General features: G+C 37.2%; 2 protein-coding genes across 2 annotated transcripts; both read left to right on the top strand.

Moving 5' to 3' along the window:
* The first annotated feature begins 472 nt into the window (after nucleotides 1–472).
* On the top strand, nucleotides 473–19,260 carry LOC123271738 (nose resistant to fluoxetine protein 6-like). The gene is made up of 4 exons (XM_044738134.1): nucleotides 473–519; nucleotides 2,872–3,179; nucleotides 18,714–18,856; nucleotides 18,942–19,260. The coding sequence occupies exons 1-4, from the start codon at nucleotides 473–475 to the stop codon at nucleotides 19,164–19,166; spliced, it is 723 nt and encodes a 240-aa protein (XP_044594069.1). The 3' UTR covers nucleotides 19,167–19,260.
* Nucleotides 19,261–21,499: 2,239 nt separating this feature from the next.
* LOC123271739 (putative ankyrin repeat protein RF_0381) lies at nucleotides 21,500–22,193 on the top strand. The gene is made up of 2 exons (XM_044738136.1): nucleotides 21,500–22,123; nucleotides 22,167–22,193. The coding sequence occupies exons 1-2, from the start codon at nucleotides 21,500–21,502 to the stop codon at nucleotides 22,191–22,193; spliced, it is 651 nt and encodes a 216-aa protein (XP_044594071.1).
* The last annotated feature ends 1,239 nt before the right edge of the window (nucleotides 22,194–23,432 follow it).

Below are 23,432 nucleotides of genomic sequence, written 5' to 3' on the forward strand. Positions count from 1 at the left end.
ATTATTTAGTAAAAGGAGAAAAATGAACAACTTGGCGTATGCAATTGAAATAAACATTGTTTTTAACTTATTTTTATTTCTAATTATTATACAGCATAGATATATTATAAAACAAATAGCCTAGAAAAAATATCACATAAATTTAGGTTAGTTTACTTATTTTCATGATTTTTTTATTATATTTATTATTCGATGTATTTGATTTAATGATAGTACTTACAATTTCAATAAAATCAAAACAAAATATTATATTTTGTACGTTTATTTATTGCGTTATATTTATGCTTGTTATATTTATACTCGATACACTGGTAAACACACGTTTATTTTCTTTTTACTAATTTATGAATTTTTATGTCGGTATAGTGGTTGCACCCATAAAATATTGGCCGTAATTCGATAGAGTTATTGATTGTCGCACCAAGTAATATCGCGGGAAAAACTAGTAGCATTGCGACATCTGCGATGCACTATGGGGCTGGCGGCAATGCTGTCACGTCAAGCCTACTATGCGTCCATGTAATAAACGCAAAGATTTTAGTACCATACAGTATAGTAGATAATCCTATACTCATAGGACTTATAGCAATGCTGTACAATGACATAGGGATACCCGCAATGTATTTCTTTCCGTGTATTGAATTTATCAAAATAAGACTGCTACCATTCGATGCAGAATTTTTCATAGATGGTTGTAGGTTACTTTTTTTTTTAATTTTATCAACCCTTTTTCATTTTTTTTACGATTTAATTTTATATACATTTTTCCCATTAATAAAAACAGAAGACTACCATTTTCTTTCAATTCCTTTGATTTAGTAGATTTCATAGAAATCTAACTATTGCATTGGTCCTCATGGCGGAACTTTTAAAAAATTACGCTATATTTCGACTCAACTCGTTAAGCGGATTCAGAAAATTCATAACATGGTTAAAAAGTTTATACATGTAGGGAAAGGGGGAGGGGGGGCAAAATGGGCCTCGTTTGCTCTGTTCATTAAAAATGAAAAATTGAAAATGTGGGGCAAAATGGGCCACCTTCAGAAAATTTTTATAATATGAGTTTTTCAGCTCGTTTTAATTTTTTTTTGCCTTTTACTGAGTTTATGGTATTAATTTTTTTGTGTATATCGAAATTAAAAAATTGAGAAAGGTGGGGTAAAGCGGGCCCCCCAAAAAACTCAATATGTTTCTTACTTGTTTTATATTTTGAATTCTTTTTATCATGTATTCAGTATAAAAAATTAGGATAACAATAGACCCTAAAAGCCATCCCTGCAACTTTCCGCTAACTCCATACCTAAGCGCTCCACATTTCACGCCAAAAGCAATAATAAATTACGTAAAAAATGTCGGAGTAATTAAAAAAAAAAAGCGTTTGTTCAATTATTTCGACAACGGTATCTCTCAAACTAATCAATTAATTTCAGTTGCGTTAACGGCGATCAAAGCGGGTTTCTAAGCTTAAAAACCGATCAGTTTTTCGAATCGATTGGTGAAGCCAATAAAAATGTATCACGAAAAAAAATTTTTTTAGAATTTTTTTGACGATATCTCACAAATGAATTAACCGATTAAAAAAAAAATTAAAGGCATTATATGCAGTCTATCTAGAACAAAACGATTATTTATCACTAACCAAACAATCGGACGTGAAATTTTAAAGATGTGTAAAAAAAATTACTTTTTTTAATTTTTTAAAATTAAATATCTCTTGAACCATTCAACCGATTTTGACGTTATTGGCGGCAATTGAAGTGATTTTTTAAGCTCTAAAAATCATCCCGTTGAATCAAAAACGATCTAGGAATAAATGTCGGAGTTATGTAAGAACAAAAAAAAACACTTTTTCCCTGATATTTTGTTCACGATACGTCACAAACGAATCGACCTATTTTGATCGCGTTGACGGCAATCGACGCAGTTTTTTAAGCTTAAGAGTTGATTAGTTTTTGAAAACGATTGATTCAGCAGATTAAAATTTATTAAAAAAAAAACATCTTCTGAAAATTTTATTTTCGAGATTACTCAAAATCTATTGGCCCGAATTGCCTTAAATATTATAAAATATTTAGGGGCAAAGAAACTCTTTCGATTGCTGTCAATCCCGTTTGAATCAGTAGAGCCGTTTAAAAGTTATGAGAGGTTTACGTTCATACACACACACACACACACACACACACACACACACCATCGCAAAAATAGTTAGGGAAGCTTCTGTAAAATAAATAGTTTTTTAACAAAAAATATAGTAAATAATGCTGTTATTTATCTCGAGACCTAGTTCGTACTTTACCTATATAATTTTTTCTATAATTCAAAAATTCTAGAACACGTTTAACTGAAAAATATTCTTTGATTTTTAAAGTCTAATCAGCCCATTATACCTCCCAAACACTTCGAGAGTTGAAAATGTTGGGGGCCCATTTTGCCCCTTAATATTTTTGGATATTGAAAATTTTAGGGGGCCCATCCCCCCCCCCCCCTTCCCCTATTTATATTGAAGAACCTTTTAAAATTGGAATTTTGAGTTCGGCTTTTAACAGGAGCTGTATTTGGGCATTTCCTGAGATATTTTAGGTTGAGACGATTTATTTGATTTTCATAGAATTTTTAGGAGCTTTGTTTGGGCACTTCCGGCCAAATGCGGAAATTTTGATTGAAATTCCAATTTTAAAAGGTTCTTCACGGAAATTGAATTTTGGCACACTTTGATACATACATATATAAATTTTTTAACCAATGATATTTTTGGAACTTACTTGACTAATTGTGACATATGCTAGCAAAATCAGATAAAAATTTCACTATAAGGACTAATGCAATAGTTAGATTTCTAACGAAATCTGGATTATTTAAACGTTATTTCAGTTGTGACCATACGACATTGCTGCACTTTTACATTCGCACTTACAACCGTGCTGGGCCGTGGTTACTAGGGATCTTAACAGGGTACCTTTTAGCAACTAATCACGGTATTCCTACGCCTGGACTACGGAAAATAGGTTGGATTTTAACAGTTTTAGGTTTTGGATACTCGTTGTTTACGTACAAGATCTACGGAAAAGAAGGTTACCAGGGGAATATCTACTTTGAAACCTTCAATGCCGGAGCTGCAAAATATATTTGGGCATTTAGAATCTGCTGGACTATTTACATATCTTCTGTAAGCAATGGAGGTAAAAAAAATCATTTTGACCTTGATATTTTCAATTGACTAACCAGTACCATGCAGAATTTAATCAAAACAAACGTTCGTTAATTAATTTGAACAATATTTAAGAACCAATTAGTCTTATTTTATAGTTATTTACTCTATTGTCATGAGAATTTAAGTAATTTTATAATTTTAAAATGTTTAATAAAATGTACCCTTAAATTCTTTCGATATCGTTGGTATTGACCAAGTTCGAAACCATAAATCACAAAAAAAAGTAGTCATCAAAGATATGAGTACTTATCTGCTCAACTTCCCACTAAGAAAATCGGGAAGTTATTGGATTTAGTCGGTTTTGCAATAATCAAGTTTTCATCAGATCTCGACGTTTCAAGGTCATAGGAAGCTTCCTTGACTATCCCCGCGATGTTGTCATTATGACATTATGTGTGTGCTTGCGTGTGTGTGTGTGTGTGTGTTTTTTTTATAGAGGAGGTAAAATACATTTACGTATGCCAGGACTTGGTGTTGGTGCCAGGACTAGGTGTTGGTGCCTGGGTATGTCGGACTCAGAAGTAAATATTATTTTGCAACAATACCGACTAAACATCCTCCTCTCTCCTTTTCCCATAGATGTTACAGGGAAGACTGGATTGGGAGCGCGTTAGAATTACTTCGATCCAGTCCATGTTGTGTCTCACGACACCTACTTCTTGTTACTACTGGTTTCTAATCCCTTTCTACGATTTTTTCGTTTAAAAGGCGTTGCGCGTAGGCTGCGACAGCTGACCAGTTTTCTTCTTTTGTGATCATGCAGGTTACCAAGCTCTCAGGGGAGAGCTTTGTGCCTATTATTTCTTCGGTGCTGATTCTGTCGTCCTTCCACCGATCACACTCGAAAAACGTGTGCTCGGCGTTGTCAATTTTGTCTGGGCAGTATTTGCACGTTGGTGTGCTGTGCAAACCCATCTGGAAAAGATAGGCATTGAACTGCCCATGTCCCGTCAATAGCTGGGTCAGGAAAAAGTCCGTGTCCCCGTGCTTCCGAGAAAGCCAGACGTTGATGTTTGGGATCAGGCGCGCTTCTGCCCGTCTCTCCCGATGTCTATCGGTCCTGCCATTCTTGCTGCGTTTCCGCCTTTATCCTCGTTCTTGCGTCCTTCAAGTTTTCGTCACTATCTTTAGCGTCATAGAGTTTAGCTCTCTCGAACGCTAATAGGTCGATGGGCGTGGCTCCCGCAATGAACAATACAGCCACTTCGGAAACTGTGCGGTAGGCGCAGGCAACCCTGAGAGCACCTCGCCGCTGTACTGCTGCTATCTTTCGCCGGTAGGTCTTCTGCTTTAATATGTCTGCCCATATCTCAGCTCCATAAAGCAGTACCGAGTGGACTGCTTCTAGACGAACTCTTCTCTTTTTTGTTCTTGGTCCCATGGTGTTGGTCATAATTCTTGCTAGGCTAGACACCGTCTTGCTGGCTTTCTGGCATGCATTATCGAGGTGTTCGTGAAAAGATAGTTTCTCGTCTATCATTACCCCCAGATGGCGCAGGGCCCTTGTTGATGTTAGTGTTGTTCCTCCCATGTCCACAGCGAGTGGTTTTGGAAACCATTTTTGACGAGTCAGAATGACCATCTCGGTTTTGTGCTTGGCGAGTTTCAGGTGGTGTTTATCGAGCCAAGTCTCGACGGCATCAATGGTTTCCCGAACTAGTAGTTCGGCCTCCTCTACGCTGTCTACTATTATCGTGGCCGCGACGTCGTCTGCAAAGCCCGTTAGCTCTACTTGCTTTGGTAACAGAATCTTAAGAAGCTCGTCATAGTCGGCGTTCCATAAATCGGGCCCCATTATTGAGCCTTGCGGCACGCCAGCCGTTATGGCGTATTCTTGTGGTCCTTCCGTAGTTTCCGCTATTAGCTTTCTGTCTAGGACATCTCCCCAAATCGCGCTGTTAAATGCGTTTTTGACATCTAGCGTGAGGATAATGCATACTTTACGAGCTTTGAGGCTACCAGTCCATGCTTCTCTCGCTGTCCCTACGACTGTCTGGATCGCGCCGGCTGTTGAACGTCCTTTCCGGAAGCCATGTTGGTTTACGGCAAAGCCTCCAGCACGATCGATGTCGTTTCGTAGTCTTCCCTGTATAAGCTTTTCGAGCAATTTCCCAGCAATGTCCAGCATGCAGAGTGGTCTGAACGACGAGGATGTTACAGGGCCACCTTTACCTTTATCTAGCAGAACCAATCTCTGCCGCATCCAGACCACGGGAAACGTGCCAGGGTGCCTTTCCTGTTTTGAGTGACTTGGCCGCGTCTTGTAGTTCCTTAGTTGTGAAGGGTGTTACTTCGCTGTTTTTAGTGTAGTGTTTCTTCTCCCGCGGCGGGTGTTTGGGGAAAAGCTCCGCTACAATGCTGTCCATTAAGGCTGGAGACTTCGGCGCCTCTGGTGGAGCCTTTCCAAGTCGTTTGGTGACAATTTGGTAGGCTTTACCCCAGATATCTTTATCAAGGTCGTTACAGATCTCTTGCCACAATTTTGCTTTGCTTGCTTTGATTGCCCGGCTTAGGTTCTTTTTTTAATAAATAAAATTTTTAAAGTTATGCTACTAACTACTCCTACAACGTCCCCACAGAATTAGATAGCTCAGAACAAAGATATTGTTATTGCGACTGCGTGGCCGAGCGGTTTAAGTCTTAAACTGCCCGTACGACAGTCGCTCAGGCGTAGGTTCGAGCCCTGGCAGTCGCAATTTTTCTGCGATTTCCAAGGCTTGCTCCCTTGCCGACTGTACCCTGGCCAGGTTTCTGTGGTTTTCTTGGTCACTGTGCTAAGGGGCGGGGCACAGACAAATGCGGGTACAGATTGTAAGTCGGCCACAGCCGCGGAAAGGAGGTAAAGATATTTAGTACACATCAAGAACAATAAATAGGACGGGACGTAAAAATCCCACGTGTCTAGGCCTGAAGGCTGACGCGTAAGATTCTAAATTCTAAAAAACAAAGATATTATTCATTGATCTACTCGGAAAGAACAATAACCCACTGTACATCCTCGTATAGTATACTCCGTGGTATTTGTAGTAAAAAAAAATTTCAGACTATAGTCAATATTCTTCAAAGTATACTATAGTATATTACACTATTAGGGCAGAAAGTTTGAGATTTCTGTAGTAGTATTTCTGAAGTATACTATTTTTCTTTATAGCCGGTCGAAAGTACGTAAAATATTTAATGTACTGCATCGAAAAAAAATTGATGCCTGCCTCCGACATTTGCGGCACGAGCGAAGCGAGTGCTGCTGGTCGGGGGGCAGGCATCAAATAAAAAAAAATTAATGTAAAATCAAATAAAAAATAATTAACAAACATTTTTTTTGAAAAATTTTTAGATTAAATAAAACTGAAATTTCTTGAATTCAACAAACATAATAAAGATTATTCTCGGTTAAAAATAAAAAAAAAAAAAAAAAAAAGGGGGATATTATCTGAAAATTAACACTAATTAATAAAAATTAAATTAAATAGTTGTTACTGCGTACATTTTTCTAAATAATTCATTAATTAAATAAAGTTGATCCATTTTACACACGTCACTGTCAAACTGAATCTTAGTACAGTACAACCTGATTATAAGTTACATCGGATGATCTCTGCTCTTACGGCAGTTATATCTTTATCTATATCTCCATTTATACATAAAATATTTCATGTACCCTGGCGGATCTGAAATATCGTAGAATTACGGTATTATACGGTAAAAATACGGTCGATATACCGTATGGCCACCGTAGATTACAATAGCATTCTACTTGCACGGTAGAAACCGTAAAACACCGTAACGTACAGTAAAAAACGGTGAAAATACGGTATAGAACGGTAAAATTACGGTTGGGTACGGTGAAAATAAGGTAGAATATATAATTCTGAACTTTCCGCCGTATTCCAATGGTACCCTACCGTCAAATATACCTTATTTTAGCGATAAGTTACCGTACAATTACGGTACATTACCGTAGAATTATGGTACTTTAGCGTACAAAAACAGTACTTTTTTACCAGATAATTATAGTATTTTACTAACAATTACGGCATTTTACCGTACAATCACAATATCTTACCGTACAATAACGTTAAATTACTGTACAATCACGGTACTTTGCCGTACAATCTCCGTAATTTACGGTGTCATACTGTATTACGGTAAATCACTGTACGTACCGTACTCTACCGTACCCTACCGTAAATTTGCCGTACATTACCGTACTCTACCGCACTTTGGATCCGTCAGGGTAAGTAGAAGAAATAAATAATTATAACCAAGTTGTATTGTACCATCAATCGTAAATGATCAGCGTAAACAAAACATAGTTAGTAACAAAAATGACTAATGTCAGTCGCAGTAACGAAAGCATTTTCTGCTCCCGCTGTTATAGAGAGCGAATGTGTAGCTTTACCAATGCTCGAATCTTTAACTTTCTGCATCGAAATAGGTGCAAAAGATGCGTACTTTCGACCGAGGTATAAAGAAAAATTAATTTTAGACTATACTCAGTGAAGTCTCCGATTTAATCGATTAATTTTTCTGGTTATATCGCGTAAAACTTCACGGGATATAATCTGAAAAATTTTTTCGTGTAAATTAAATTATACTCGGTTGAAATTTGGATTATGCCCACGGTGACTCCGCCATTTTTTTTTTTAGGGCCTGCGCGTAAAGTGCTATTTATAATTTGTGAGTTATAGTCAATCAGCATATTGAACATTAATTAAAATATAATCAGTGAATTATATGAGTGTATAACTATTTATATATTTTGATATGTAAAAATATTTTTTTTTAGCCTAACATTCTAAAGTTCGAAGAGTCTAAGAAAAAAAAAATTTTTTTTTAACCCCAAATTATCGGAAAAATTGTGCTTTAATGCTCCTTAAATGTTTTTGATGTATGTAATAATTATTTAAAACAATATTTGACTAACCTAATATTTAAAATACATAATAGATATGATAATGCTAAGTGCGCAGGCGCTAGAAAAAAAATTGGCGGAGTCACCGTGGGCATAATCCAAATTTCAACAGAATATAATTTAATTTACACGAAATAATTTTTCAGATTATATCCCGTGAAGTTTTACGCGATATAACTACAAAAATTAATCGATTAAATCGGAGACTTCACTGAGTACAGTCCAAAAATAATTTAGTATACTTTGAAGGATATTGACTATAGTCTGAAATTTTTTTTCACTACAAATACCACGGAGTATACTATACGAGGATGTACAGTGGGTTATTATTCTTTCCGTGTATCCTGTAGGCGCCTAAATTTTTTTAATTTTTAATTGCACGCCTCATAGCGCGAAGCGCGTGAGGTTGTGCTTTATACTCGACTCGTCAAGTTCAAGCAATTTTGTGATCTTTAAATGCCTCTATCACAAGCATACTATACTTATACAATGATATAAGTAGATGTACACCGAAAAAACACTTAAATTAAACCATCTTTTACTTTCTAAAATCATTTCAAGTTGCTATTTTGAAAAAAAAAAATGTTTTGAAAAAAATTTTACGTGGACGTCCGGATGTCACCCCATTTTGGATGTACCAACGATTACTCCCGAACAAATTGATATTTCAAGACCGGACCTTTTTTATTAGTTTAAGAATTCGATGAACTGGGTCCGTATTTCATATCAGTGGCCTAGTTTACGTATTTTTTTTTTAATTGAATTTTTATTAAAATTCACTACGATACAACCGTACAAAGCCAAACGAGCTTTTCTTATTTGTCACGTGAAAACTATGGCGCCACTTGATCAAGCTAGATTTATTTAGACTGCGTGCGCATATGACAAGAAAAAAGGGCGCCGATGTTTAAAAAAAAAAATAAAAAATACTCTGTAAGAAATTACTTAATTATAATTTTTTTTTTTTTTTTTAATCAATTACACAATTAATCATTTTCTTAAAAAATGAATGAGCGTTATGAGGCGTGCATTTTTGGATTTTCCAAACTTTTTTCATATTTTATAAGTCTAAATAATATTTATTCATTAAAGGAGTTTAGGAGTTTTCCTAAAACAGGAGTTTTCCCTGCGGAGTGGAAGTTGTCTCGTATTGTCCCCATACCTAAGAAGACTAATGCGGAGGTTTGTGCTGATTATCGGCCGATATCATTGACATGTAATTTATCTAAGGCATTGGAAAGGTGTGCACATGATCAGATTGTAAAGTTTGTTATATCTAATAATTATATTGATGAGTATCAAATGGCATTTAGAGAGGGTTTGAATACGCAGACTGCTGTAATTAAACTCTGCGATGATATTCGCTCTGCGATTAATGAGTCAAAAGTTACTGTTGCCGTTTTCTTTGATCTGAGTAAGGCTTTTGATTCTGTTAATCATAAGAGGCTATTGCGTAAGTTATACTGTATGAATTTCTCTGAAAATGCTATCATGTGGATGAAGTCTTACTTGGAGCAGAGAAGGCAGCAGGTATTTGTTGATGGGCGTGCGTCATCGTGGAAGGATGTTTTGAATGGAGTGCCGCAAGGCAGTGTACTTGGTCCCTTGTTATTTTCGCTATATATCTCAGATCTTTCCAAGCGGTTAAATTGTCAATATTTATTTTATGCTGATGATTTGGCGATATATTTATCTTGTTGTCCGGACCAAGTGAATGATTGTATTGCAGTACTTAATGATGAAATAGTTAAAATTGTGGAATGGTGCAAGATCAATTATTTGAGATTAAACGCGTCTAAAACAAAGGCTGTTATTTTTGGCAGTAGAATTAAAGCTAACTGTAATCCGAACAAAAACAGTTTCACTGTAAAAAAGTCGCGCCAAGTCCACGTTCATAAGACTATTAGGAAGAAAAAAATTTTTTTTTTCTTTACAAAAAGATACAAAATAAAAAAATAAAAAAATCTAAGTAACCGATATGATTGTTTATGATTTTCGGAAATTAAAAAAAATTTTATTGTAAATTTAAAAATAAAAAAAAAATTTTAGAACGTATTTAGTGTGCGTGGTTGCAAAATATTTTACTTTTAATGAAATTCGTAAAATCTATTTACTAGGACTTTAAAAAAATTGAAATACACAATGACGCACACCAAGTACGTTCTAAAAATCTTTTTAATTTTTAAATTTACAATAAAATTAATTTCCGAAAATCATAAACAATCATATCGGTTACTTAGATTTTTATTTTTTATTTTGTATCTTTGTAAAGAAAAAAATTTTTCTTCCTAATAGTCTTATGAACGTGGACTTGGCGCGACTTTTTTACAGTGAAACTGTTTTTGTTCGGATTTTAGTATTTTTTGTAATTATAATGAAAATTTACAATTGATAACAACTTAAATCTCGTGTTGACAGCATTTTTTACTGCAAACTATCCCCTTGAAGCTACAGTTTATGTAGATGTAATTCCAGTGTACCCTGGCGGCCATAGATGCAAGCTACGAATCACTTTTTTTTACTGTAGTTGCGTGTCTATAGGAAGGATTACTACACATATTCATTTTATCTAGTCTGTGGCGCTGATATTCCCCATCGAAAAAAAGTCAGGATCGAAATTTCTGGGCTTACTATAGTTTGTGCTGATAAAATTTAATAATTTTAAGTGAATTAAGTGTTATAATTGATTATAATTAATTAATATCAGTAAAATAAAGTATAAATTACTTTTATAATATATCATTTTGGAAAAAGGAGAACCATATAATTAAATAAAATTTTGCAACCTCGAAATACCGTTCTGCTTACAGTAAACACAGTCGGTAGTCTGGCACTCCGTTTACAACGGGATTTTTGAACGGAACTTGGCGCCAGATTCTACCGAATCTGTGGATAGCTGTGAGTATGCAGATGTCATTCTGGTAGATGGCTGTATCGTTCCTTATGATAAGTCTGTTAAGTATCTTGGTGTGCTGATTGATAATGTTCTTTCATGGGAAAGTCAGACTGTGAGCGTGTGTAATCGAGCAATGCGAGTTTTGGCGCAGTTGAAGGTCAATAATGAGATCTTCAACGAAAGATTACGTATAAAGCTTGTTACTACGTTAATATTTCCTATCTTTGATTATTGCTGTGCAGCGTATACAAATATATCTAACAGTTTACAGATGCGATTACAGCGTAAAATAAACTCGTGTGTTAGGTATATTTTTAAGATCCCAAGGTTTGAGCATGTTACGCCGTATTATAAGAGACTGGGTTGGCTCAAGCTGAAGGAAAGGAGGAATTATTTAAGAGCATGCCTTTTCTATAAGGAAATTGTAATGCATTACTGTCAGCAATTTGGTGGCAGGCTTGAATTTCTTCCGGTTGCGCTACGCAGAGAAGATGTGAGAGATGATTATTTGCGTTTACCGAGATCTACTTGTAGTATGTATGATAATTCCTTTCTTGTTCTTGGCATACGCATCTGGAATATGTTGCCGGTGGAGATTGTTAGGGCCGAAAATTACGAAATGTTTCGTAGTTTGTGCCGTGATTACTTTTTGCACGGTAATGATTAATTAAAATATTAACAGCATTACGTTATTATTATGCTATAAACTAATGTTATATTATTTTATATTAGAACTGCTGAACTTCATCATGATACTGTATTATCATTTACTTTGTATTTACTGTACTTATTATTTTGTACTATTTTGTATTATTTGATGATGGTCCTGAGGGTGCCTAGGCTCCAGGACTAAATAAACATTTATCTATCTATCTATCTAAAGGTCCGAAGGGACCTTTGGAGGGGGCGTGGCTTGCGCAAGCCGGAGTACTCGTTTTCGAGCGTATATTCAACCCTCTGGGAAAATTATAAATATTGTCCCTACAATTCCGGGAGTCAAAACTTTTTTTAGGAAATTTCCTCCTCTTTTTCAATTTTTTTTCGAATTTGAATTATCTCGAATAGTTTTTGAAATATTAACGAAAAGTCAAACCCCCTTTTTTTTCACTTAATTGTTTATAACTATTGCAATTTTTGCGAGCGGGCTTAGCATTTTCTCAAAAACTATCTACATGTCATTCCGAATCGAATGACACCTCAATCATAATTTTCGGAGAAGGCGAAAAAGTTTTAACCTAAAAGGCACTTGTTGACTAGACTATAAGTAGAAAATCGGTGTGAATAATGTTTACGATTAAGTTGTAGGTGGCGCAATTTCTAATTTTTACCTAGTTTCGCTGGCCAGTTACTGGATTTGATTTCTGACCAGCTACTAGATATGATCGCTAGCCAGATACTAGATTTAATCGAGTAAAAACTTAATTATTTCTACTAGGGATAAGTGAACTTACGAAGTACACCTGTCCATGTGTCAAAAATATCTGAACAATAGACATTATCCATACACACAATTTTTCTTAATGACCCTCACGAACAGCAGAAAAGCTAAGATTTGGAAGCTGTGAGACACTCAGGTAGTCATAAATAATGGTGAGTCAGCTAATAAGAGTTGAGGGCAAATGATTAAATGCTCATGAAGTAAAATTTTGAAACTAGAATTCAATGGTAATAGTATTTAATTAGACTAATTCTACTTTTAAATACTAAATATCATTCAAGCATAAAAACGATATCCCTACAATAAAAATACATGAGAGTGTGAAGTTAGTCAATAGTTGGAGCTCTTAAAAAATGGGACCTGATTCCTTATTAGTCGAAATTAAGGCGCGCGCGTAGCGCGCTATTTAAACTTCTAATAAATAGAATAACAAAAGAGAGGATTACTTAAAAATATGGTGTAGTACAAATGAATATACTTATTGCAAAAATACGTTTTGGGACAATTTTACGACAATTTTGAACCTTTTTCAAAATGATTTTCAGAAAAATAATTTATTTTCGCACAGCTGATAGAACATTTCTTGGACATTTTTAGGGTGTGTGTAACATACACACACACACACACCCTCCCACACACACACACACCCACCCACACACACACACACACCCACACACACACACACACACACACACACACACACACACACACACACACATACACACACATACATACAGACAGACATAGAGACAACCCCGTGTCGGGCTTGCTGGGTCCCGCATCGGGCGCCTCCTCAGGTGGCGGATAGGGGAATGCCCGGCATATCTGCACGTCAGATGCGTCGGGTACCGAGGAAACAGAATACTCGGGGTGGACCAAAACCTAGCAAAAGATGATATGGAAATGTCAGAAGATTTTCAAACATCGTTTACAGTACAGAGGATGGATACCTCAGTGCCGGCGAGAGAAGGCGTGCAAACGGGCCTAAACTTGTCGTTATCAAGCGACCGTTTGAACAGTGGAGTAGACCCCATGGCTCTGCTGTCTAGCAATGCTAGCAAGGTTACAGGGAGTACGAAATCAGCCCAGATGGCAGAGAACGGACAGCTGAGCAACATTCCTTCAAAAAGTGGAGGACCTTTTGCTCCTGCCACTAATCAAACCCACCGAGGAAGAATGAACTCTCTACCGATCGTCACCGGCCAACAGTCACCAATGGAGAGGCTCGGCAACAAGATTGATGAGTTAGCCGACTTCATAAAAGACAAAAAGAATCTCCACCATGAGATCAGAAAATTGGTTTCGTCTATTAGTACGGCATATAGGCTGGCCAACAAATCACCAACGAAGTCGGCGTCAACGACTCAAACATCTCCGAGTCTGAACAAAAAATCACAGCCACCTCTGACCACTCCTAAGAAATTACCACAGCAAGGAGATGGCAACAAGAAGAGGCCGCTGTCCACGCCCAGCCCTTCCTCAGATATTGACAAGCCAGCACAGAAAAAGACAGCCCGGGATGATACCTGGACCAAAGTGACTCGGCAAAACAAGAAAAAGAAAGAACAGGAGCCAGTGACTCAAACTGCTACAGCCCAAGACCAGCCAAACAGCGGTGGCTCCAAGAAACCAAGGAGGAAGAAGACAAGAACTAAAGCTGTCCTAGTCCAACCAGCTGAAGGGCGAACATACGCCGATCTCCTGAAGGAAATCAAGGCCAAGGTAAGCCCTGTCGAGACGGGCGTAAACATAAGGTCTATTAAAAAGACGAAACACGGAGGCGTTCTCCTTGAAATGGCTCGAAAGTCCGAAGACAGCAAGGCATTCACCGATGCAGTAAGGGCAGCCACTGCAAACATCGGCACAGTCAAGACGCTAACACCAACAACAACGATCGAGATCCTCGACTTAGATGAAATCTCTACCGAGAGCGAAGTCCGTGAAGCACTCAAACGTGAATTCACTGACAACCTGGAGGTCAAACGGGTAAATTTGACAAAACCTACACCACGAGGTAATCGGGCAGCCTTCTGCGAACTAGACGAGCCCAATGCGATTAAGGCCCTTGACAAGGCCCGTATACGGATCGGTTTGGTGAACTGTCGTATACGCCCAGTAGTAAAAGTAACACGTTGTTTTAAATGTCTTGGTTATGGACACCAAACACGTCAGTGTGCGGGACCAGACAGAAGCAGGTGCTGCTACAAATGTGGCGGAGAGAACCACAAGGCCGTAAACTGCACGGAGAAGTTAAAATGCTTCCTTTGTGCTTCGGACAAAGATGCCCAGGATAGTCTATGCCATATTTCTGGCACTGGAGCGTGTAAGGCATTCCGCAAAGCACTTGCAGAAGCCATGAAAGGTCAGAAATGACACGCATACTACAAGGCAACCTGAATAGGTGCGCCTTGGCGCAAAACCTGCTGCGCCAGCGTGTTTTCGAAGATAAAATTGACGTCTGCTTTATCTGCGAGCAATATCTAAACATCGAAGGTAAAACATGGTTCGCAGACGAAACGGGCACGGCAGCAATTTGGATTGTGAACACAAAGAACGTTACCGTCAACAACAGCAGAGGTGGAGCAGGTTTTGTCTGGATTCAAACCCCCACAACCTACTTCATGAGCGTCTATCTCTCACCTAACGTAGGGATTAGTGTGTTCCGACAGAAACTCGCAAATATAGAAGATGCGGTCACTAAGTTCGACGGCGAAGTTATCGTAGCTGGTGACTTCAATGCTAAATCGGCTGAATGGGGCGCTGATTTCTCCGACACCAGAGGCAACGAGGTCGCTGACGTCGTGGCTAGACTCGACCTCATAGTGCTAAATACTGGGAGCACCACGACTTTCAGAAGACCGGGGTACCAAGAGTCCATCCTCGACATTTCGTTGGCGACTCCAAAAATTGCCAACATGATTGAAAACTGGACAGTATCCGAAAAATACAGTGGCAGTGATCACCAGTTCGTGACATTTAACGTTGGATTGGCATCTGCTCCGGTACCACAACACGACCTTTCTAAGCGAAAGTGGAATGTCAGGAAGCTTGATCCAGAGGCACTGCGAGCTTCACTTGCACGGAGCTGGTCTACCCTTCAGAACAACCCGACTCCGGATACTTGCAGCGAGACAGAAAGGACAGTACTAAATACGATGAAGGAGATTTCCGCCGCATGTGACGCCTCTATGCCGCGGTTGAAAAACCGGAGTTTTCGCAGGCCGGCGTACTGGTGGTCAACAGACATAGCGGAACTTCGCAAAATGTGCCATCAACTACGTCGCCGCGCAACGAGAGCCGCCAAACGCTCCCCAAGCCAGGACTTGTATTCAAAAGAGTACAAGCAGGCCAAAAGATGCTAAATCGAGCCATCAAAGCAAGTAAAGCAAAGTTGTGGAAAGAGATCTGCAACGATCTCGACAATGACATCTGGGGTAAAGCCTACCAAATTGTCGCCAAACGACTTGGAAAGGCTTCACCAGAGGCGCCGAAGTCTCCAGCCTTAATGGATAGCATCGTAGCGGAGCTTTTCCCCAAACACCCGCCGCGGGAGAAGAAACACTACACTAAAAACAACGAAGTAACGCCCTTCACAACTAAGGAACTACAAGACGCGGCCAAGTCACTCAAAACAGGAAAGGCACCTGGACCTGATGGCATCCCGGCATCGGTGATCAAGATTATAGCCCTGGAATACCCAGACTTACTCCTGAACACCTACAACGCATGCTTGGCAACTGGCACCTTTTCCGCGGTCTGGAAACGGCAGAGATTGGTTCTCTTAGACAAAGGTAAAGGAAACCCCCATAACACCTTCGTCGTTTAGACCACTCTGTATGCTAGACATTGCTGGAAAACTGCTCGAGAAGCTCATACAAGGGAGACTTCGCGACGACATCGACCGTGCTGGAGGTTTTGCCACCAACCAGCATGGCTTCCGGAAAGGTCATTCGACAGTCGGAGCGATCAAGAAAGTCATAAAGACAGCAACACAAGCATGGTCTGGTAGCCTCAAAGCTCGTAAAGTATGTCTTCTCCTCACGCTAGATGTCAAAAACGCATTTAACAGCGCAAATTGGGGAGACATTTTAGACGCTCTGGAGCACAAGTTTGACGCGGAGCCAGAAAATCTGGCACTAGTCGACAACTACCTTGACGATAGAAAGCTAATAGTGGAAACTACTGAAGGCCCACAAGAATACGCCATAACGGCTGGCGTGCCGCAAGGCTCAATAATGGGGCCTGATCTATGGAACGCAGACTACGACGAGCTTCTTGAAATCCCGTTGCCAGAGCAAGTAGAGCTAACAGGCTTTGCAGACGACGTTGCAGCCACTATAGTGGCGGACAGCGTGGAAGAGGCCGAACTGCTAGTTCAGGAAACCATCGACACCGTCGAGACTTGGCTCGATAAGCATCACCTGAAACTCGCCAAACAGAAAACCGAGATGGTCGTTTTGACCCGTCAAAAATGGTTTCCAAAACCATTCGCTATGGACATGGGAGGAACAACGCTGACGTCAACAAGGGCCCTGCGGTATCTAGGGGTAATGATAGACGAGAAACTATCTTTCCGTGAACACCTCGACAGTGCATGCAAGAAAGCCAGCAAGACTGTGTCTAGCCTAGCACGAATTATGACCAACACCATGGGACCAAGAACAAAAAAGAGAAGAGTTCTTCTAGAAGCAGTCCACTCGGTACTGCTTTATGGAGCGGAGATATGGGCAGACATATTAAAGCAGAAGACCTACCGGCGAAAGATCGCAGCAGTACAGCGGCGAGGCGCTCTCAGGGTTGCCTGTGCCTACCGCACAGTTTCCGAAGCGGCTGTATTGGTCATTGCAGGAGCCGCGCCCATCGACCTATTAGCGTTCGAAAGAGCAAAACTCTATGACGCTAAAGACAGTGATGATAACATGAAGGACGCAAGAACGAGGATAAAGGCGGAAACGCAGCAAGAGTGGCAGGACCGATGGACATCGGGAGAGACGGGCAGATGGACGGCGCGCCTGATCCCAAACATCAACGTCTGGCTCTCTCGGAAGCACGGGGATACGGACTATTCACTGACCCAGCTATTGACGGGACATGGGCAGTTCAATGCCTATCTTTTCAAGATGGGTTTGCACAGCACACCAACGTGCAAATACTGCCCGGATAAAATCGACGACTCCGAACACACATTCTTCGAGTGTGCTCGATGGAAGGACTACAGAAGAAACACTGAAGAGATCATAGGCACCAGGCTCTCCCCCTCAAGCCTGGTGACCTATATGATCAAACAAGAGGAAAACTGGTCAGCTGTTGCAGTTTATGCACAGCACCTCCTGAAAGACAAAATCGCAGAAAGGGACCAGTAGCCAGGAGTAGGCGTCGTGAGACGCAGCACGACTGGATTGAAGTAATGCTAACGCGGTTCCAATCCAGTCCTCCCCGTACCATCTAGGGGAGAGGGGAAGAGGAATGTTTTTTTAGTGGGTAAAAATCTCCACACTACCGACTATCGATATCTGCCGGAAGATGGGCGGCAGAGTTAACGATACCGGTGTCTTTTGAAGATCTTTTTCGTACCTCTTTATAAAAAAACAAAAAAAAAAAAGACATAGAGACAACATTGCCGGGGTAGTCAGGGAAGTTTCCTGTGACCTCAAAAAGTCGAGAACTGATGGAAACTCGATTTTTGAAAAAAGGGGTCCAAACAATAACTTCCGATTTTCGAAAATTTTTTATTTTCTTCGCGGGAAGATAAAAAAAGGTTTGTTTTCAAAAAACTAAAAACTTTGAAATGGATAATTTCTCAAGCGTTTTAAGCTCGTACATAGTGGGGAGTTATATTAGGAATGCCCTGCAGGGTCAATTGCTTTTCCGGTTTTTTTTTTTTTGGTCTTCAGAAATTTTTAAATACTATCAATATTGACTTACTAGTACTCATAGCCGAGCAGTTAACGTGCTTGACTTTCAATCTTAAACACTGGCCAGGCATATGATGGCATATTCGAATATGGTTCGAGTCCCACTATATTCGAATAATTTTCGCTATGCACCAGGTTAATTTTCGATTGTTTTTAACTGAGTACTCGACTCATTGCCGAACAAACATTGGCTGTACATGATGTCATCATAAAGGTTAACTGGACTACACCAGCACGAAAAAAAAAAAACAAACCAATATTGACCAAATCATCAGAGATTATTTAACAAATATTTTGACAAAATTATTCTTAAATATTTATATTACTCTTATATTTTTCAGGTATTCTATCTCAGTTCCTGTCATTGCCAATATACTTGCCCTTGGGCAGAATATCATACTCAATTTACCTACTTCACTATGTAGGACAAACTATGGGAATACAATCTGTTAGAGTTCCTATGTACATTCACGAGTTTCAGATGGTAAAATTTTTATAACTCATCAACTTTTTACCTTGAATTACTATTGTGTAACATTCGAGTAACTATTGATTAAAATATTTTGCAGATCAATTTTTTAGTCAGTGATCTAGTTATCTACATTTTCGGCGGATTTGTCTTTTGTCTCATCTTCGAGTCACCATTTTTGGTACTAGAAAAATTAATGTTAGCTCATAGAACTGAAAGGATAAGCCAATCTTCGGTTGAGAATAAAACTAATAATTCTAAAGAATACTTAAAAGAAAAATTTTCTATTGAAAACAAATCAAATAATCTGAAATTTTATGAGTAAATTTTCTACTTTATTTCATGTTAAAATTTATTTTTGGGAGACAAAAATTCTAATAACAACAATCTTGAGACTATAAACACATATTTCCACATTACAATTTTGAACTGTAGTTTATGTCTTGTAAGTTATAACTACACTTGACTACTTTAAAAATATATAAAGAATAAAGATATGAAAATATAGCAATACTAGTGTTTGAGAGTCATTCGCAATAAAAGTGAAATTTTTGGTAGATTATAAATAGATGGATTACCTGGAAGGCTCCGAAAACATCCGTTGTCACACAAAAGTCAATGAGTTAATGAAAAAATAGCCGAAAGACTGTAAACTTATGCATATTGAGTACATTTATCCCAATAGAGGCACATGCGCATTATCATCCTATTTTAACTTTTTGATATTTTTTTTCACATTGGCTTTATTTTATTATTATTGCACGACTCATGATACAAAACATCAGAGAGAGAGCTTTACGATCGAGAAATTTTTCATAATGAAATGAGCATTATGAGTCATAAAAATTGATTCTTTTAAAAAGATTTAGTAATTGAGGCACCAACGGCATTTGAAAAAAATAACTTACTTCCTGTTTTTTATTACATTTAAGACACATATGATATTTTTCCTTATATATTTAAATAATAGCATATCCTATTCTTTCCCGCTTCACAGTATTATTTATATTTGTAAAAATAATTGCCGTAAGATGGACGGTGTGGCTTAATGTATATAGAATAAGCGAAAGTGAAATTTAGTATAGACCGGGTAGCTCAAATGGTAAAGTAGCCGACATGTCTTCGGAAGGTTCTGGGTTCGAATCCCAGTCCAAGCTATCTAATAATTTTTTCTTGCATATTCTATAAACTCACATTAAGATGATCCTCTCCAAATTCCTTTCTCAATCCTTTCCTACCAATTATCCTGTTACGTGAATGTGGAACGCTTCATGTAATAACCACCGTAGCTCCTATTCTTTCCCGCTTCACATCATTATTTATATTTGTATTAGAAAACCTGAATAGATAGATAAGTGGAAGTTTTGCTATACGTAATTAAGCTTACTTATACTTGAAATAAGAAGGACTTATGTAATGACAGAGAACATTAGCGAGAAGAATTTATTTTGAACAGAAAAATATTAGGGTAACAATATCCAGGTAAATTTTTATTGTAATACTCACTTAAATAATTTCAGACCATATATAAAAAATGAATACTAAATAATAAAAGAAGCTTGTGATTATAAAACAATTTTAAGAATAGAATTTGATAGTTAGACAATTTAAACTAAATAATTAATGTAAAACGCACAAAAATTTGATGACGTGACGATTTGAACGATAAACGATAAACGCTCTCTTCTTTAAGATCTCCAAATGTGCATATTGTAGGAAAATGTACAAAGATATGTATATCTTGTGAAAAAATTTAAAGTTCAATTAAGTGCACAACATTTTGATTTCAAATAAAATATAGTGTAATAAGTAAAAAATTAAAGTAAACATATGGTAAATTCATTAAACAAATTAAATTTTTAACTGCATTGAAATAAAATAATAATTTACGAACAAATAGTCAGAAAGACAATAAATAAAAGTAACCACGTGTTTCGAAAAAATAACTTCAGGTATTATTTATATTTTTGTATGAATAAACTGAAATTAGTGACTGAAATAAGGCGCTTTAGATGAGCAGTATCAGGGATGCAAATGTATTAGGGGGTCAAAAATTTGTATTCGTTGCATAAAAAATTTTTCAATGCTGGAATTTTCTTTTCTTATATAAGGTTTCTTTAGTAACAATGACAAAAAAAAAAAGAAGTAAATAAGCCGTTCGCAAATTGATTGCGAATCCGTGGACTGCGAGTACCTCCCAGGACTTTAATGGCGTATAATTTAGGTCTGTAAAATAATTTTGCAGTGAAAATTTTCTAAGGACTTTTGTTCAATATTATTGACCGTGGACAATAAAAATCTAAGCTGTTCGCAAATTTATTGCAAATTCGTGGTCTGCGCGAGCGCCGACTGAAACTTTAATCACGTATTATTATCTAGAAATTAAGTTGCATGAAGAAAGTACCGTCAAAACAGAATCTGAATTTCTACTCGGGAGTTTACAATTTTGCCATAGTCTAGAACACTTCTAGAAGTATAGTACCTTGAAAGAGTAGGGATAATCGCCATCTTGATTTCTCATCGTAAAGTGGGGAGACAAGAGATCTTGTCAAGCCTTATTCATTTGTGTAGTCACTTGTCTGACGATACTTGAAAAGTGTGCATCGACGTTTTAGTGACTGATCATTTTTATTGAATTCTTATATTATTTACGCAATAATGGCCGCCTGTAATAATTACAAGTTAGAAGATATTTCCGGTTTAATAAAATCCGGAAAATTATCTATTCTCCACTTTGCAATCGAAGCTTCTGATGAGAAATTTATCGACTTCCTGCTGGCAAATAAAGTGGACCTGGATCTCAATATGCCATCTCGAGGAACAGCACTTCACTTAGCCGTCAGCAAACAAGACTTTGACCTGGTGAAGAAGTTGATTAATTCCGGAGCTGATGTCAACGCTGTGAAAGAAGACATCATGGATAGTTACTATAAGTGGTCAACTTTGCATCTAGCAATTTATTCGGGGAATGCTCGAATTGTGGAATTACTGTTAAAAAATAATGCCACCATCGAACAAGGAAGTGAAAAAGTTTATTCTTCGTTGCGATTGGCCATAAGGGCCAACAACATCAAAATCCTCCAGCTTCTAGAAACCTTTGGAGCGGAGGTAAATGTGATCAAGGATGGAAAATATACGACGGAATTAAATCTGGCAATAGAAGAAGACAACCTCGAAGTTGTTAAGTTCTTTTTAAAAAAGTGTAGTGATGTAAACGGCCTCATCGACGATTTTTCCGGTGAAAATTTACTTCATAAAGCCGTTAAAAATTATAGTGATGAGGTTTTACAATATCTATTGAATTGTGGTATGGACTTTAATTTAGTCGATAAGCAAAACGTTACTCCATTAAAATTAGCTATAAATTTAGTTAAAGAAAATCCATATATAAATTATAGTTATAAAAAAATAGTTCATATCATTGAAAAACATATCATTAAGATGTGTGCTGCAAATTGTTATGTCAGTGAAGTAAACTTGAAATTAACCAGTATTGAGGATTTAGTTGCACTCCATGAAGAGTCTACTAAGGAAGTTAGTTTATTAAAAGAGACTAAAATTGCTGATACTAATTTAAGTTATTATCATGTTTTATATAAGAGTATCCATAAGTTAGCTTTACGTTTGAAATATTTTAAGAATTCTCTCAACGAAGAAGAATTATTACTAAAATTTCCTATCTATGGTGAAATAATTTTTAAACGTTTCATGAAAGGAATGGAACGCCGAACTTTGTTAAGTGACACACAGGAAGAATTATATGCAATTTTTGAAAATCATTTCCCGTGTCTCATTATTAGAGAAATTTTACATTTTTTGAGTAATGACGACCTTAAGTTGTTTATAAAATAATTATAATATGTAATCCATAATATTTTACTGTGTGTTATTCGCTATTTGTTAGATTTTAATTTTAACTCTTGTGTGAAATACAATACAAATTTTTTATTTTCTTAAATCTGAATACTTTTATTTCAATAATAATATCTTACACAGTAATATTCAATAACTTTTACCTTCTCCTATAAAAAACCTTTTTTAGATTTATTTCAAATTTTTTACACAACCAAAAAATAAATTGTGAATTTTTTGAAAAGTGCCTTTTTTTCCAAATAATCAATTTTTTCAAATTTCAAGTTATTAGAGCTCTCTTGTCACAATTTTTGTTTTTAATGGTGATCAAAAACAATTATTTGAATCAATCTACTGTTATTTTTTTGGTTGTTAGAAAAAATAAAAAATTTCTCGATGATAATTACTTTTCATTTTTCTAATTTCCACCAAGTAAATTAATGATTTTCAAGAAATCGAGTCTTTATTGTTTTCCTCCCAATTTTTTCGAAAGATATCATTTCCGAAAGAAATTTCGAGGAATTTTTTTTTTTTAATGACAAATTTACGTTAAATCGATTTATTTCTTATAAATGTTTTTGTTAATCTTAAAAAATTGCGTTGATTAGCGTAAACTGCATCGAAATCGATTTATTTTTTCCGAGAGATATCTAATTTTTTAAGAATCAATAAAACATAGTTTGTAAATTATTTATCATAACGGATTTTCTTCTGCAAGTATTGGTAAAGCTTTTTTAAC

This window comes from Cotesia glomerata, linkage group LG9, assembly GCF_020080835.1.
Source record: "Cotesia glomerata isolate CgM1 linkage group LG9, MPM_Cglom_v2.3, whole genome shotgun sequence".
Lineage (NCBI taxonomy): Eukaryota > Metazoa > Arthropoda > Insecta > Hymenoptera > Braconidae > Cotesia > Cotesia glomerata.

What these genes read in the sequence shown, in the direction of transcription:
- LOC123271739 (XM_044738136.1), top strand. Translation starts at nt 21,500, where the DNA reads ATGGCCGCCTGTAATAATTACAAGTTAGAAGATATTTCCGGTTTAATA. An exon ending in TTAAAAATTATAGTGATGAG is followed by an intron (nt 22,124 to 22,166) that starts GTTTTACAATAT and finishes ACTTTAATTTAG; the next exon opens with TCGATAAGCAAAACGTTACT.
- LOC123271738 (XM_044738134.1), top strand. Translation starts at nt 473, where the DNA reads ATGGGGCTGGCGGCAATGCTGTCACGTCAAGCCTACTATGCGTCCAT. An exon ending in CAAGCCTACTATGCGTCCAT is followed by an intron (nt 520 to 2,871) that starts GTAATAAACGCA and finishes ACGTTATTTCAG; the next exon opens with TTGTGACCATACGACATTGC. An exon ending in ACATTCACGAGTTTCAGATG is followed by an intron (nt 18,857 to 18,941) that starts GTAAAATTTTTA and finishes AATATTTTGCAG; the next exon opens with ATCAATTTTTTAGTCAGTGA.